We start from the raw sequence: 15730 nt of genomic DNA on the forward strand, positions 1-15730 counted from the left end.
CCCAGACCTGGCTGGGCCACCTTCAGAGGAGAAGAGAAACAGGGCAGAATAACGAGAGAGAGGAAACTCCCCTGGACACAGAACTGGGTAAGACTTCGCTACGAGCCAAGGAGTGACCTGCTGTCTCTTTAATGCCCTAGGATCAAGGTAACTTGAAAACAACAGCAACAACAAAACAAAACAAAACAAAAACATGCAAAACAGTATAGCAGTTTCTCAAAAACTTAAACATAGAAGTATCACCTCTTCCAGCAATTCCATTTCTGGGTATATCCCCTCAAGAAATGAAAGCAGGAACTCAAGCAGATATTTGCACACCCGGGTTCACAGCAGCATCGTCCACAGCAGCCAAAAGGTGGGAGCAGCTCAGGGACCACTGACAGATAAGTAAATAAATAAAATGCGGTCCATCCATACCTGGAATATTATTCAGACTCAAAAAAAAGAAAAAAAGAAAGCAAATTCTGACACATGCTACGTCGTGGGTGAATCTTGATGATATTACGCTAAGTGAAATCAGCCAGACACAAAAAGAACAAACATTGTATCATTCCACTCATGAGATCCCTAAGTAATCAAATTCCTAGAGACAGAAAGCGAAGATGGCGGGTGCCAGGGCTAGGGGTCAGAATGGGGAGCGAGTGTTTAATGGGCAGGAGTTTCAGTTTGGGAAGATGAAAACCATCTGGAGATGGATGGTGGTGATGGTTGCACTAAAATGTGTGTGTCCTTAATGCCACTTAACCGTGCACTTAACAATGGCTAAAATTGGAGTGTGGTGGGGCGTGGGGACAGATGGTGTATGGGAAATCTCTGTACCTTCCTCTCAATTTTGCTGTGAACTTAAAAGTGCTCTCAAAAAAGTCTTTAAAAAATATTTAACATCAGGCCAGACACAGTGGCTCACCCCTGTAATCCCAGCACTTTGGGAGGCCAAGGCGGGTGGATCATGAGGTCAGGAGATCGAGACCATCCTGGCTAACGCGGTAAAACCCCGTCTCTACTAAAAATAGAAAAAATAAAAAAAAAATTAGCTGGGTGTGGTGGTGCGCACCTGTAGTCCCAGCTACTCAAGAGGCTGAGGCAGGAGAATGGCGTGCACCCGGGAGGCGGAGCTTGCAGTGAGCCGAGATCACGCCACTGCACCCCAGCCTGGGCGACAGAGTGAGATTCATCTCAAAAAACAAAAAAAAAAAAAAAAAAAAAAACCAACAAAAAAACGGTTAACATCAATTTTTTTTTTTTTTTTTTTTTTGAGACGGAGTCTTGCTCTGTCACCCAGGCTGGAGTGCAGTGGCCGGATCTCAGCTCACTGCAAGCTCCGCCTCCCGGGTTTACGCCATTCTCCTGCCTCAGCCTCCCGAGTAGCTGGGACTACAGGCGCCCGCCACCTCGCCCGGCTATTTTTTTGTATTTTTTAGTAGAGACGGGGTTTCACCGTGTTAGCCGGGATCGTCTCTCGATCTCCTGACCTCGTGATCCGCCCATCTCGGCCTCCCAAAGTGCTGGGATTACAGGCTTGAGCCACCGCACCCGGCCAACATCAATTTTATGTTATGTATTATGTATATTTTACCACCTTTATTTTTTTTCTTTTTTGAGACAGAGACTTGCTCTGTAGCACCCAGACCGGAGTGCAGTGGCACCATCTCAGCTCACTGCAACCTCCACCTCCCAGGTTCAAGCGATTCTCCTGCCTCAGCCTCCCGAGTAGCTGGGATTACAGGTACGTGCCACTACGCCCAGCTAATTTTGCATTTTTAGTAGAAATGGGGTTTCACCTTGTTGGCCAGGCTGGTCTCAAACTCCTGACCTCAAGTAATCCACCCGCCTCAGCCTCCCAAAGTGCTGGGATTACAGGGGTGAGCCACTGTGCCCAATTAACACCATTTTTTAAAAAGTTTAAAAAAACAATTGGCTCAATCTCCCCTTGTTCTGAAGGTCCTAAAGAAAAACACGCCACTTGTCTTAGGGTGCTTCGGCTCAGTGTAGACCGGTCTATCCCACCGGCCTTATCATCCTCCTGGACTTTTGCCAAAAGACGTCATTGTGAGGGTGTCTTGCTAAAGCCAAGAAAGGGAAGTTGAATTGAGAAAGTGGTTGAGCCATTTACAAAGTTTATACAGCCTGGGCCCTTGCCCGGGGCTGAGCTCAGTCATTTTGCCCTGAGGACTAGAAGCGGATTTGTATGCAGCACTGTCTTTTTTATTATTATTACTATCAAGCCAAGTAAGTTCTTAACAGCTGAGGTGGTGGGTCTGAGAAGCCTCTTCACTCCTTCACAGGAGAAGGACCATCCACATGAAGATCCTACATTGTTGGGGTTTTTTTTGTTTTTGGAGGTCAAAAAAGGTCACTGTTAGGAGGCTTTCTGGGCCTTTGCTCCTCTCCCTCAATTTATTACCCCTCCAGTGGCTGATGACGTACAGGGAGCCTTCCACCCGATAATGACATGGCTTTGTTTATTTCACAAATTCCCAGCATTTACTGTTAACCAGGCCCATACTGAACCACCCCCAAGGGGCTTACAGTCTAAACAGCTCACTTTGCTCAGCCTCTTCCTAGGGTCAGACCCTGTCTTGCTAAGGCTGACATCAGTTCATGCCCATTTTACAGATGGGGAAACTGAGAATGCTAAGAAGTGAAATGGCGTAAGGTTATACAACTAACAAGGAGACAGCCTAAACTTGAACCCAACCGGAAGCCCAACATGGCCCCAAGCCTTCCTCGAACCCCAGGACTTGGCAAAGCGGGCATCCTGGGGTGAAGCATGGCAGAAGGGCTTTGGGTCCAAGCTAAGTGAGGGTCCTGTTTCTAGATCACCTGTCCAGGTGCAGTGACTCACACCTGTAATCCCAGTACTTTGGGAGCCTGAGGTGGGAGGATTGCTTGAGCTGAAAAGTTGGAGACCAGCCTGGGCAATACAGCGAGATCTTGTCTCTACTAAAAAAGAAAACAAAAAATTCACTGCGTGTGTAGTCCCAGCAACTCAGGAGACTGAGGCTGGAGGATTGCTTAAGCCCGAGAGTTTGAGGCTGTAGAGCTCTGATAGAGCCACTGCACTTCAGCCTGGGCAAAGGAGCAAGACACTATCTCAAAAAAAAAATATAGATAGATAGATAGATAGATAGATAGATAGATAGATAGATAGATTCCCTTGTCCCTCTGCTGAGAAGTAACCAGATCTGGAAAAGATTAGTCACCTCGGTCCAACGATTTCTTTCACATTAAGAAAAAAAAAAGCCAATGCAGAGCTTCCCATGAGAGTCTGGCAGCTCAGCCTGAGGCCTTTGCAGGTACCTCTGTGTGTCTGCCCCGGGCATAGTGGCAGATTGGGCAGGTTGCAGCGAGGATTGCTGATAGAGGAGCTCCTAGTGTACCTAGCCGACCATTTACTCACAAACACCTATTGAGCACCTACTGTGTGCCCAGCATTGGAGGTACAACTGGCAACAACACACAAATCCAGGCTTGCTCCGTGGAGGTGACAATCGAAATGCGGCAGAGTCAGCTAACAAGTGCAGAAGGTTCTCTAAGAGCTCAAAGAAGCTCCAGCCAGAAGGACCGGGTAGGGGATCCAGAAGGCACCCCCGAGTGGCTACTCCAAAGGAGTGGCTTCTCCATTCAGGCAAACCTGAATGGGAGAAGTCATTGGCAGGAAGATCTGGGGCCAGGGGACATCCAGTGGGAAGGGGGAGAGATGACGCGGTCAGCGTGGCGGGAACACAGGAGCAGAAGGGAAGCAGGTGGGAAGCGGGGTCAAGGGCCAGGGGCACAGAAAGGGATCAGATGCAGATAAGTGAGTGCTTCCTGGTGCATCCTTCACCCACAATTCATCCTTACCTGTGCTTTTGTTGCCTCCCTTGGACATTTGAGGAGGCCAGGGCCTGCAGAGGTTGAGAGTGTGCTCAGGGACCCCCCAGCAGCAAGGTGGAAGCCAGATTCCAGATCAGTTCTGCTGGTAATTTCCAGCTCCCAAAAGCCCTGCTGGCTGTCAGTCCCCAGTCACCAAAAGCACCTGTCCTGTGTGGGGGAGCCTGTAGTTCTGGGACATATATCAGCCTCCTGCAGGGTCCTTTGCTGAACTCACAGCAAATAGGAGAGACAGGGAGAGGTCCTTGGGAAGCCCTAAACTGAGCTTGCCATGGGAGTCCTGGGAAGAAAGGAACCTCGTCCTATCAAAAGCAGGGGGAAGACATCAGAGGCCCTCTGCTCAGGTCAGCTGGCACAGGTGGGTCTCCAGGCCTGGGTCTCACGTCCCCAGAGGGCGTGTTCGGGTGGACCCAGGCTGAGGGAGGGAAGTCCACCTCCCATGTCATTTTGCAAATGGGGAGTCAGGGACCCAGAGACGGAAAGACCACACAGCAAGTGAGGGATGGGCCCTAAGTCCCCTTCACCCTGCACCCTGGCCAGGGAAGTCCTCTTGGCACCAGATCTGCAGGCTCATCTGGGGGACCCAGGGACCCAGAGGCAGCCTGGTTGCATCTTAGCAGCTGTGAGCTGCAGCCCAGGAAGGCCCGGGTCTGGGTGGTGCTGCCCGGGCAGGCTGCAGGCCCAAGGAGGAACAAAGAGCCTCTCGAGGGGTGCAGAGCTGAGGCTCTGGCACTGCCAAAGACACTTGATGATCCCCAAGTGCCCCCCTTTCTGCACCTCAGAGTAGAGCCTTCAAGCCTCCCAGATCCCCTCCAGGGGCACGAATAGGCCCCAGCAGGGTTCTGAAGGGGTCCCAGGAATCTCCCTGTGGGGATGCAGTGGAGGTGGAGGAGGCTGAGGTGGCCTGGGGACATCTCTGGTCACAGGTGCTGGTGATAGGAGAGGTGGGGTAGGCACCAAGCCCCTTGCAGCTGTGGCTAGGCGGGCCTGTCGGAAGGGCCAGCTAGGCTCCTCAGGGACCACAAAGAACAGGGCTTTTCACACCTAGGTGGGCCTGAATCTAGCTAGCTCCGTCCCCATCAGGCCATAAGGGGCACAGTGGGAGGTAGAACCATGAGTCAGAGAGGGGAGCCTTCCAGAGGCCTGGCCTGGGTCCCCCCTAGACTGGGGGCTCTGGCTATGGTGCATGGATATTTCTGCTGTGGAATCAGAGGAGAGGGGATGGTGAATATCCCCTCTGGCCCTGTGCCCTGCCACCTGTCCTTTCATGGAGGGGCGTGTGTGTAGGGGGTGCAGGACCAGGCTTCCCTGGGTGCATCTCTGCCACCTTGCCCTTTGGCTCAGGTGGACCTCCACTAGGTATTCAGAACTCCAGCCCAGAAACGCGCCAAGCCTGTGGGGCCAAGACCTAGGGGGTGGGGGTGGCCTCCCTCCCGCCTGTAGCCAAAAGGCCCTCCCTTGCCCAGTCAGGCCCCGGTGTCGCTTACTGCTCTTAACCACCCCTCCTTCCCAGGCCGGTCCTCAAAGGCCCCAGCAAAGAAACCAAGTTGCCGTGAGCCTCCCAAAGGCGAAGGGCAGGCAGCAGCCGCTGGCTTCTGCGCCCACTAGGAGCCTAGGGTGCCCGAGTTAGGGCTGCGCCAAGAGGTCCGGAGCAGAGAAGGAGACGGGGACTGGGACAGGCAGGACAAAGTGCAAGAGGCAAAACTGGCTGAAAAGCAGAAGTGTAGGAGCCGCAAGGGGCGGGACGAACAGGTCCGTGGGCCGGGCGGAGCCAAGGGTGGGGGCCGGGGTCCCTCCAGGTGGCACTGGCGGCGCTAGTCCCCGGCCTCCTCCCCTCCCCCGGCCCTGATTGGCAGGCGGCCTGCGACCAGCAGCGAACGCCACAGCGCCCCGGGCGCCCAGGCGAACGCGAACGGCCCCCCGCGGGAGCGGGCGAGTAGGAGGGGGCCCCGGGCTATATATATAGCGGCTCGGCCTCGGGCGGGCCTGGCGCGCAGGGAGGCGCGCACTGCTCCGCAGGGTCCCAGCTCCAGCCGCGCGCTTTACGCCCGGCTCGCCGCTCCATGCAGCCGGGGTAGCGCCCGGCGCCCGGGGGCCCCGTCGCTCGCCTCCCGCTCCTACTCGGCTACGCATTCCCGCACGAGCTCGGCTGTGCGCTCCCGCGGGCCGCCACAGGCGCAGCTCTGCCCCCCAGCTTCCCGGGCGCACGGACCGCCTGACGGACGCACGGCCCTCGGGCCGGGATGTCGGGGCCCGGGACGGCCGCGGCGGCGCTGCTCCCGGCGGTCCTGCTGGCCTTGCTAGCGCCCTGGGCCGGCCGAGGGGGCGCCGCCGCACCCACCGCACCCAACGGCACGCTGGAGGCCGAGCTGGAGCGCCGCTGGGAGAGCCTGGTGGCGCGCTCGTTGGCGCGCCTGCCGGTGGCAGCGCAGCCCAAGGAGGCGGCCGTCCAGAGCGGCGCCGGCGACTACCTGCTGGGCATCAAGCGGCTGCGGCGGCTCTACTGCAACGTGGGCATCGGCTTCCACCTTCAGGCGCTCCCCGACGGCCGCATCGGCGGCGCGCACGCTGACACCCGTGACAGTGAGTGGCGCGGCCGGGCGCGAAGGGGCGGGGGCGGAGGGCAACGGCCGCCCCGGCCAACGCGCTCAGTCACACGCTGAGGCCTCAGGGGGGCACCTGCTCGCGGGCCCTGGGAACCGGGGCGGACTCGGGCTCCGGTGCCTTCTGACGCGGGGCTGGGGACGCACACTCTTGGTTCCGGCAGCCCAGCGCAACCCCTGAGGCCGGGCCCCGCCTCCCGCCTTCGGAAGCTCGGGCTCCCAGCGCCGAATTCCATCGCCTTCGCCCGTGGGCACAGGGCGCGCGGTGCAGCCGCAGGGGGCCCGAGACACGCGCCCCGGCCTGGGCCAGGCTGGGGAACCGCTGGGGTGGGCTCGCTTCTGAAGGTGTGGGACTGGGTGCGGCCGCCGGAGGTCCCCTACGCAGGCAAGCTAATCTGAGCTAGCGTAAGCTTGGGCTCCGGAGGCCCTAGTGGGCAGCTTGGGCTCCGGAGGCCCTTGGGGGCGGCTGCGCCGGGAACCCCGGGCCTTTTATCCCCAATCCTACCCCAGAAATAGGGTGCCCGGAGGCGAACAGGCCGAGGGGCGGAATGGGCCAGGGGTCACCTGCCCCGCAATGACCTGCGCCCCGCCCCCAGGCCTGCTGGAGCTCTCGCCGGTGGAGCGGGGCGTGGTGAGCATCTTCGGCGTGGCCAGCCGGTTCTTCGTGGCCATGAGCAGCAAGGGCAAGCTCTATGGCTCGGTGAGTACCGCAGGGGTCTGGCCAGGTACCTAGTTGGGGAACAGCGGACATGGCTGGCAGGATCGTGGCTTCTCCAACCCCACCTGTGCCTGAGTCTTGGAGGGGTGGCAGGGTCACCGGGTCACGGGACCGGCAGGGCTGCCCAGACAAAGGAAGCAGCCCCAAGGCAGGAACAATGAGGTTCCTGCCATCCCTGAGTGGGCCCCTCCCAGCCCGAGGAAAGGGCGCTGTTGAGAGCCCTTCTCTTCTCTAATCCAGAGTGGTGGGTCTCAGAGTTGGAACTGCCGGCTTGAGGCTGGACACGAAGGGGATGAATTCTCTGGCTGCTAGGTGCAGGGCAAGTAGTGAGAGCACCAGCTGTTGTGGGCTGGCCATGTCCCCTTCTCACCCTGTGAGGATCTTGACACCCTAACTGTGCAGGAGACACATCTCAGCCCAGGGTGGGGTCTGGGACAGAAGGGAGTTCTGACCCCTGGCCTCAGGCTGGGTACCTTGCCCAAGAGGTGCACCAGCCCTGACACTGCCCTGCTTTGCTCCAGCCCTTCTTCACTGATGAGTGCAAGTTCAAGGAGATTCTCCTCCCCAACAACTATAATGCCTACGAGTCCTACAAATACCCGGGCATGTTCATCGCCCTGAGCAAGAATGGGAAGACCAAGAAGGGGAATCGAGTGTCGCCCACCATGAAGGTCACCCACTTCCTCCCCAGGCTGTGACCCTCCGGAGGACCCTTGCCTCAGCCTCGGGAAGCCCCCCGGAGGGGAGTGCCGAGGGCCACCTTCGTGCACTTTCTTCGGATGAAGAGTTTAATGCAAGAGTAGGTGTAAGATATTTAAATTAATTATTTAAATGTGTATATATTGCCACCAAATTATTTATAGTTCTGCGGGTGTGTTTTTTAATTTTCTGGGGGAAAAAAAAGACAAAACCAAAACCAAAAAACCACCTCTGACTTTTCTGGTGCAACAGAGAATCTTACCACTGGATTTCTTTAACTTGTCAAAAGTTGTCACGAGTGTGCTGCTATTCTGTGTTTAAAAAAAAAAAAAAAAAAAAAAAAAAGGTGATATTGGATTCCGATGTCAACCCCTGTAGTATGGCGTGGAGCATCTCTCTGTCTGGAAAGGCCTGCCTGAGGCTTCAGAAGCCAGTTCAGGGAGCTCCCGGGCTTGGCTCTCTGCGAGCATCCTCAGAGGCCCGCTCCCTTTGTGCCCTGTTGCTATTAATCGGGACATATCGGTTTACTTCGGGTACAGAAAGTGCGGTGTCGACGTCCTCGCTGCCACTCTGTTTTTAGATCTGCCCAGACTGACCTTTGAACTTTCCTGTAGTCAATCTTCCTCGATCTACCAGATGGGAGAGACCCTTGGACAACTTTATAAACTCCTGTTTGCCTTTTTTGGATCAGCGACAGCCCCCATCGCTGTGACCATTGGGGAAAGGACGAAGCTCTTTCATAAATTCCATGGAGAGGAATTGATATCCCACTGGAAGGCTAGAAATGGACAAGATGGTGTGTTTGCAATCACAAACAAAACCCTGGTGACAAAAAATAATTTGTGATGGCAGATGCTTCTGATGGTGTGATAGAATATGTTTTTTAAAACAAACCATCAAACCCCCCTCAAAACGGGCTTCCCTGTGCTTAGGGAGCTTCGGGCTAGAGCTAGCTATTATTTTTAAGTGAAATGTCCTTGTAATTGTACAAAACAATTGGTGCAGTGTTTGCGTGGAGGAGCCTGCTGCTTTCTGATGCATTCCCTGCTTAAGTGCGTTTAACATCTACCTCACAAGCCCTGAAACCCCCGGCGAAACCTGCAGAAAGCTCAGACCCGGTGCAGGAGTATGCCATCCCAAGTGGCTTTTTTTTTTCCATATGTAGCCAAAAAGGATTGCAGATAGCGTCGGTGCGTCCTATTCGAACCTTGTCACGTTTGAGCTATCTTTACCCTGTGATTTACTTTTAGTAAGGGTGATCATGGTGAAAATATTTGCAGACAGCTGTTACATGCACTATATGGTCACCAAGTAACCTTATATTTTTCTTTATATATTTTACAAATGTAACCCCTGTCGTTGAAGCAACCGTGGAAGAGGCAGGGTCGGTGATGTTTAAAAAAAGTTCCGAGGTGATGGCAAACATTTAATTTTAATGAATGACTTTTTAGAGTTTATACAAAATGACCTTAGCTTGCTACCAGAAATGCTCCGAATGTTTCGTCAAGACTTTAATACTCTCCTAGGATGTTTCTGAACTGTCTCCCGAATTAACTTTATGGGAGTCTACAGACAGCAAGACTGGAAAATCTGATTGGAGTTTTTGTCTTTCACATTCCTTTTGAAAACTCTTTGTTCGAATGCAAATCATCGACTTAAAATACTATTCTTAACCAAGGCCTGGAAGAAAGAAGACACTTGCAAAGCCACTGAGACAGGACCACACATCTTAAACTGCTGTTCCTACAATGCAATAAAATGTTTTTAAATTTTAAACCACACCCTAGGCTCCAGGAGTGTTGAGGAAAGACGCTGTTTGCAGGTCTCCATGCTGTTTGGGGTCGGGAGAGGGGTGTGGCGGGATCATCCGTGGACTTTCTGGATTTTAATGTATTCACCTAGTGACAAACCATGATTGTCTTAAATGCCTTAAATTATTATGAGATTTCTTGTCTCAGAGCCCAATCAGATTGTCAGGAATTAACATGTCTTAGGTTTAATCACCCTTGACCACTGCTTACAGATATTTCTTCAACAAATCATGTGTGATGCCTGTAAGGACGTAACTGTCCCTTTAAAATATTGTTTTCCTATTGCTGCGATGGGGATTCAAGGTTCCTGTATGTGCCACTGTTTTCAGAATCTGTAGTTTTATACAGGTGCCGACCCTCGTTGTGATGTATGTGCTGTGCACATTGACATGCCGAGCGCATTGATAAGCGTTTATCGTGTATAAAAGACGCCACTGGACTGGATGTACACAATGGGGAAAGGAATTAAAAACTATTAAAACTGTGCCTTGAAATGCCAAGACCTGGTTCCCTCCCCCTGTCTTCCAGGGGTCTTTCTATTTGAGGCCTGAGCCTCACATGGCTGGGGGTGGGGGTGGGGGTGGGGTCAAGAGAGACGAATTTTAGCCAGCTGTGTCCACACAAATGTAGCCTTGAAAACAGGAGCCTGGGGGGTGTGAGTGTCACAAAGTTTTGCCATGACACTGAGTCTTGCAGTTTATTCTCATTCTCCTGATGGGGCTAATTCCCGCCATTCCCACACTGTAACTAGCCCTAAACTCTGTGCCCCTCCCATTGGCCTCCTGTTCTCTAAAAGCAATTTGCACTTCCCTGAGGGGAGCAGTGAAGCTCCAGAGCTGGGCATTAGAAGGCAGACTCGAGAATAGTTTTCAAAATCTAAGTAGACACCATCCGTGGGTATCAAACTCAATATAATGAACTGCAGCTAGTCTTTTATTTTTAATTAATTACTTTTTTTAATTGTTTTTTGAGATGGAGTCTCACTCTTGTCGCCCAGGCTGGAGTGCAATGGCATGATCTCAGCTCACTGCAACCTCTGCCTCCCAGGTTCAAGCCATTCTCCTGCCTCAGCCTCTCGAGTAGCTGGAATTACAGGCACCCGCCACCATGCCCAGCTAATTTTTGTATTTTTAGTAGAGATGGGGTTTTTCTATATTGGCCAGGCTGGTCTCTAACTCCTGACCTCAGGTGATCTGTCTGCCTCGGCCTCCCAAAGTGCTGGGATTATAGGCGTGAGCCACCATGCCCGGCCAGCAGTTACTGTTTTATAAGAAGGAAATGGAACTAAATCTTATAGATATAAATTATCTGAGTGTATCAGTCACAGGGGTGCACACTGTTTTGTGAAAATTTGAGTTCAATTATATACAATTATAGTATTTATAACTAGTCTTTCCTAGGAAGTACTCATGAGTGCAGTGGATGACTTTGAAAAAAGCTAAATGCTGATCTAATGTACCTAGAATATGGGGTTTCCTCTCCCCGTAAGACATGTCCAATTGCTTTGCAAAAAGGCAGTCAGGGTTAGAAGACCCTTAATTGTACTTAATTTGCTCTCCAAGGCATTATGTTCTTACCTTTCTAGAAAAAAAAAAATTATTATAGAGATGGGATTTCACTTTATTGCCCGGTCTGATCTCGCACTTTTGAGCTCAAGTGATCCTCCTACCTCAGCCTCCCAAAGTGTTGGGATTACAGGAATGGGCCACCGAGCCCAGTCCTTTTCTGTCCTTATTTCTTGACTCCCATGATCTAGGTACGACAAAGAAATACGTAGGTGATGTTAGAGGGTGAATTATGTCCAAAAGATCTCTTCCAAAGGATATGTTGAAGTCCTAACACCCAGGACCTCAGCATGTGAGTTTATTTGGAAATAGGGTCTTTATAGGGGTAAAATGAGACTATTGGGGTTGGGCCCTAATCCACTATGACGGGTGCCCTCTTATAAAGGAGGCCATGTAAAGAGACACAGGGAGAAGGTGGTGTGAAGATGGAGGCAGATGGGTGATGCTTCCACAAGCCAAGGACTGCTGAGGGGTGCCAGCAAATGCCCAACAGCCAGGCGAGAGGCCTGGGACAGTGGTTCCCTCCTAGCCTCAGAAGGAACCAATGATGTGGACACCTTGACCTCAGACTTGTAGCCTCCAGGGCTGTGAGATAATCAATTGCTGTTGTTTTAGCCTGCAGTGTGTGGTACTTTGCTGCTACTGGCAGCCATTCACACTGGGGTGAGGATGGGACTGCAACCCAGACGATCCAGCCGTCTGGATCTGCAACCCTTCATGCATGCAAACCCTGTGGGTCTCTGTCCACATCTGTCCTGGCCAAACAAGGAATGGCTCATCCAGCTTCTAGGGTGAAAGTCTGCCCATCGTTGGCAAGATCTATCAGCTGAACTGAGCTTTCATCTTGGCTTTCCAGCTCCTAGCATAGAGGGATGATGGGGAGTCAAGGACAGATCCCAAGAGAGGTTAAAAAGTCACTCATTCGGCCGGGCGCGGTGGCTCAAGCCTGTAATCCCAGCACTTTGGGAGGCCGAGACGGGCGGATCACGAGGTCAGGAGATCGAGACCATCCTGGCGAACACGGTGAAACCCCGTCTCTACTAAAAAAATACAAAAAACTAGCCGGGCGAGGTGGCGGGCGCCTGTAGTCCCAGCTACACAGGAGGCTGAGGCAGGAGAATGGCGTAAACCCGGGAGGCGGAGCTTGCAGTGAGCTGAGATCCGGCCACTGCGCTCCAGCCCCGGCGACAGAGCGAGACTCCGTCTCAAAAAAAAAAAAAAAAAGTCACTCATTCACTTTACATACTTGTTGAGTGCCTCCTTTGTGCCAGGCACAATTAGAGAAGGAAACAAGGATCCCTGCTCACCTAGAGCCTCATCGTAACGAGGGAGATAACAGTGAATGAGGAACGCGGGTCACCTGGGAAGGTGGATGGTGCCAAGACAGAGAGAGAACAGGGTGGGGAGGGGTGGGGGTAAGGGTGGGTGCAGTGAAGGTGATGACATCTGAGCAAAGACTTCAAGGTGCCATGTGAGGAAGCTTGTTCTGGGCAGAGGGAACAGCCCCTGTGAAGGTGTGGGGCTGGCAGCAGGCCTGGGATGTTTAAGGCACCGTGGGATGGGCAGGGAGGAGGCAGAGTCAGAGAGGCCAGCTCCTGGAGCCTTGGAGGCCGTGGTGTGGACTGGGCTTTTCCTTACAGTGAGTTTGTGCCATCTCACAGCCCTGGGATGGAGCAGAGGAAGGTTGAGATGAGATGGTTGGAAGCGGAGGAGTCCCAGGAGGAAGTGATTATGGGGATTCAGGCTGGGTGTGAGGTTGGTCAAGGCTGGTGCGATGGGGAGTGAAAAGTCAAAATAAGATATGGGGTTTCTCAAAATCAGCCTGCTGCCTAGGGGACACACGTCTCCGTGGCTGAGTACAGGGTTTGGGGCCAGCCTCACAGCTTCGTAGGTGGGTGACCCACGGCTTCCTCGCTGAATGACCATGGGTGAGCCAGGGGACCCCGCCTCACCTCTCCTCATGATTCCCACCTCCTGTGTCTGGCGTGAGGACGGAGAAGATGATGCGTGTAAAGTGCCTGTCACAGCAAACAGTGACTGTCATCTGCTAGATTAGACCTTACTTATCCAAAGTTTCACTTTCCATAGTTCGGTTACCTGCAGTCACCCTCGTCTCAAAATATTAAATTCCAGGGATACACAGTTTGTATGTTTTTGTTTGTTTGTTTGTTTGTTTTTTGTTTTTTTTGAGATGGAGTCTCGCTCTGTTACCAGGCTGGAGTGCAGTGGCGCGATCTTGGCTCACTACGACCTCCGCCTCCCGGATTCAAGCGATGATTCTCCTGCCTCAGCCTCTTGAGTAGCTGGGACTACAGGCCCGCGCCACCACACCCAGCTAATTTTTGTATTTTTAGTAGAGACGGGGTTTCACCATGTTGGCCTGGCTGGTCTAGAATTCTGGACCTCAAGTGATCTGCCTGCTTTGGCCTCCCAAAGTGCTGGGATTACAGGCGTGAACCACCACACCCAGCTCCCTAACGGGCTGTCTTCAGAAACAAGGTGAATGGCCCTGTGCGGGTTCCACCAGACCCGGCCTCTCAAGAGAAGACCCTGGCCACACCCTAAGGAAGGGCCTTTTCTCGGCATGACAGTGGCTCCTAGCACTGGGCTAGAAAATCATCCCATTAATGGGAAGATAGAAAAGGACTGGGACATTAAGACCATAATTAAGTCTTTTAAGGTAATGACAATAATACAGTAGTCCCTCCTTATCCACAGGGGACAGGTTCCAAAACCCCACCAAATGCCTGAAACTGCAGATAGTACTGAACCCTATACAGGCGTCCCTTGGTATCTGAGGGGACTGGTTCTAGGACCTCCCTTGGATACCAAAATCTGAGAATGCTCAAGTCCCTGATATGAAATGGCATAGTATTTGCAAATAACCTACGCACGCCCTCCCAGGTCCCCTAAATCACCTCTAGATTATTTACAATACCTAATAAAATGTAATGCCATGTAAATAGTTGTCATACTGTGCTGTTTAGGGAATAATTACAAGAAAAAGTAATCTATACATGTTCAGTACAGACCCAGCTTTTTTTTTCCCCCCAAACGTTTTCTTTTTTCTTTTTTTTTTTTTTTTTTTTTTTTTTTTTTTTTGAGATGGAGTCTTGCTCTGTCACCCAGCCTGGATGGCAGTGGCACAATCTCAGCTCACTGCAAGCTCCGCCTCCTGGGTTCACGCCATTCTCCTGCCTCAGCCTCCCAAGCAGCTGGGACTACAGGTGCCCACCACCAGGCCTGGCTAATTTTTTTGTGTTTTTAGTAGAGACAGGGTCTCACCATGTTAGCCAGGATGGTCTTGATCTCCTGACCTTGTAATCCACCCACCTCGGCCTCCCAAAGTGCTGGGATTACAGGCATGAGTCACCGTTCCCGGCCTCTTTTCTTTCCTTCCTTCCTTCCTTCCTTCCTTCCTTCCTTCCTTCCTTCCTTCCTTCCTTCCTTCCTTCCTTCCTTCCTTCTTTCCTTCCTCCCTCCCTCCCTCCCTCCCTTCCTTCCTTCTTTCTTTCTTTCCTTACTTTTTTCTCTTTTCTTTTGTCAGAGTCTTGCTATTGCCCTGGCGCAATCTCGGCTCACTGCAACCTCTGCCTCTTGAGTTTAAGAGATTCTCCTGCCTCAGCCTTCTGAGTAGCTGGGACTATAGGCAGTCACCACCAGGCCCAGCTAATTTTTGTATTTTTATTAGAGATGGGGTTTCTCCATGTTATCCAGGCTGGTCTCGAACCTCTGACCTCCGGTGATCCTCCCACCTCAGCCTCCCAAAGTGCTAGAATTACAGGCATGAGCCACCGCGCCTGACCCTCCAAATGTTTTCAATCTGAGGGATGCAAAGCCCACAGATATGAGCGCTGACTGTATACACTCTTTTTTCCCCTATATATACCTGTAATGAAGTTTAATTTCTAAATTAGGTGCAGTAAGAGATTAACAGTAACTAATTATCAAATTCAATTATAACAATATGTCAGCATCACTACTCCTGTTTCGGGATCATTATGAAGTAAGATCCAGGTGACTTGAACTACTGACTCATAAGCAGGACCGTCTACAGCGTGGAGACACTGGACACAGGCACGATTCGGTTCCTGGTGGGACAGAGCCTGGGCGGCACAGGATTCCATTACTCCACTCAGAATAGTGCACAATTTAAAACATACAAATGTGCGTACAAACTGGCCTGGTGTGACAGAGCAAGACTCGGTCTCAAAAAAAAAAAAAAAAAAAAAAAAAAAGACAGACCTTTAGGAGGACCACTCCCCTCAAATGCAGCCTGCACTGGCTTACTCTGGTCTACATTAAAGTTCAGACCTGCACTGGCTTACTCTGGTCTACATTAAAGTTCAGACCTGCACTGGCTTACTCTGGTCTACATTAAAGTTCAGACCTGCACTGGCTTACTCTGGTCTACATTAAAGTTCAGACCTGCACTGGCTTACTCTGGTCTACATTAAAGTT

The 15730-nt window shown here is 52.1% G+C and overlaps 2 protein-coding genes across 2 annotated transcripts in view; both read left to right on the forward strand.

The window, feature by feature from the left end:
- The window catches only part of MRPL21 (mitochondrial ribosomal protein L21), a 1021966-nt gene that overhangs the window by 158286 nt on the left and 847950 nt on the right, over positions 1-15730 (forward strand). The gene's annotated exons all lie outside the window — the stretch shown is intronic.
- Positions 5798-10198, forward strand: FGF4 (fibroblast growth factor 4). Its single transcript, XM_050758234.1, has 3 exons — positions 5798-6456; positions 7073-7176; positions 7716-10198. The coding sequence occupies exons 1-3, from the start codon at positions 6117-6119 to the stop codon at positions 7890-7892; spliced, it is 621 nt and encodes a 206-aa protein (XP_050614191.1). The 5' UTR covers positions 5798-6116; the 3' UTR covers positions 7893-10198.

The sequence above is a fragment of the Macaca thibetana genome, chromosome 14 (genome assembly GCF_024542745.1).
Source record: "Macaca thibetana thibetana isolate TM-01 chromosome 14, ASM2454274v1, whole genome shotgun sequence".
NCBI lineage: Eukaryota > Metazoa > Chordata > Mammalia > Primates > Cercopithecidae > Macaca > Macaca thibetana.

Bases quoted from the DNA above. Each gene is read 5' to 3' on its own strand.
- FGF4 (XM_050758234.1), top strand. From the start codon at position 6,117: ATGTCGGGGCCCGGGACGGCCGCGGCGGCGCTGCTCCCGGCGGTCCTG. The intron at 6,457-7,072 runs GTGAGTGGCGCG...CCCCGCCCCCAG, and splicing joins GCACGCTGACACCCGTGACA to GCCTGCTGGAGCTCTCGCCG. The intron at 7,177-7,715 runs GTGAGTACCGCA...GCTTTGCTCCAG, and splicing joins AGGGCAAGCTCTATGGCTCG to CCCTTCTTCACTGATGAGTG.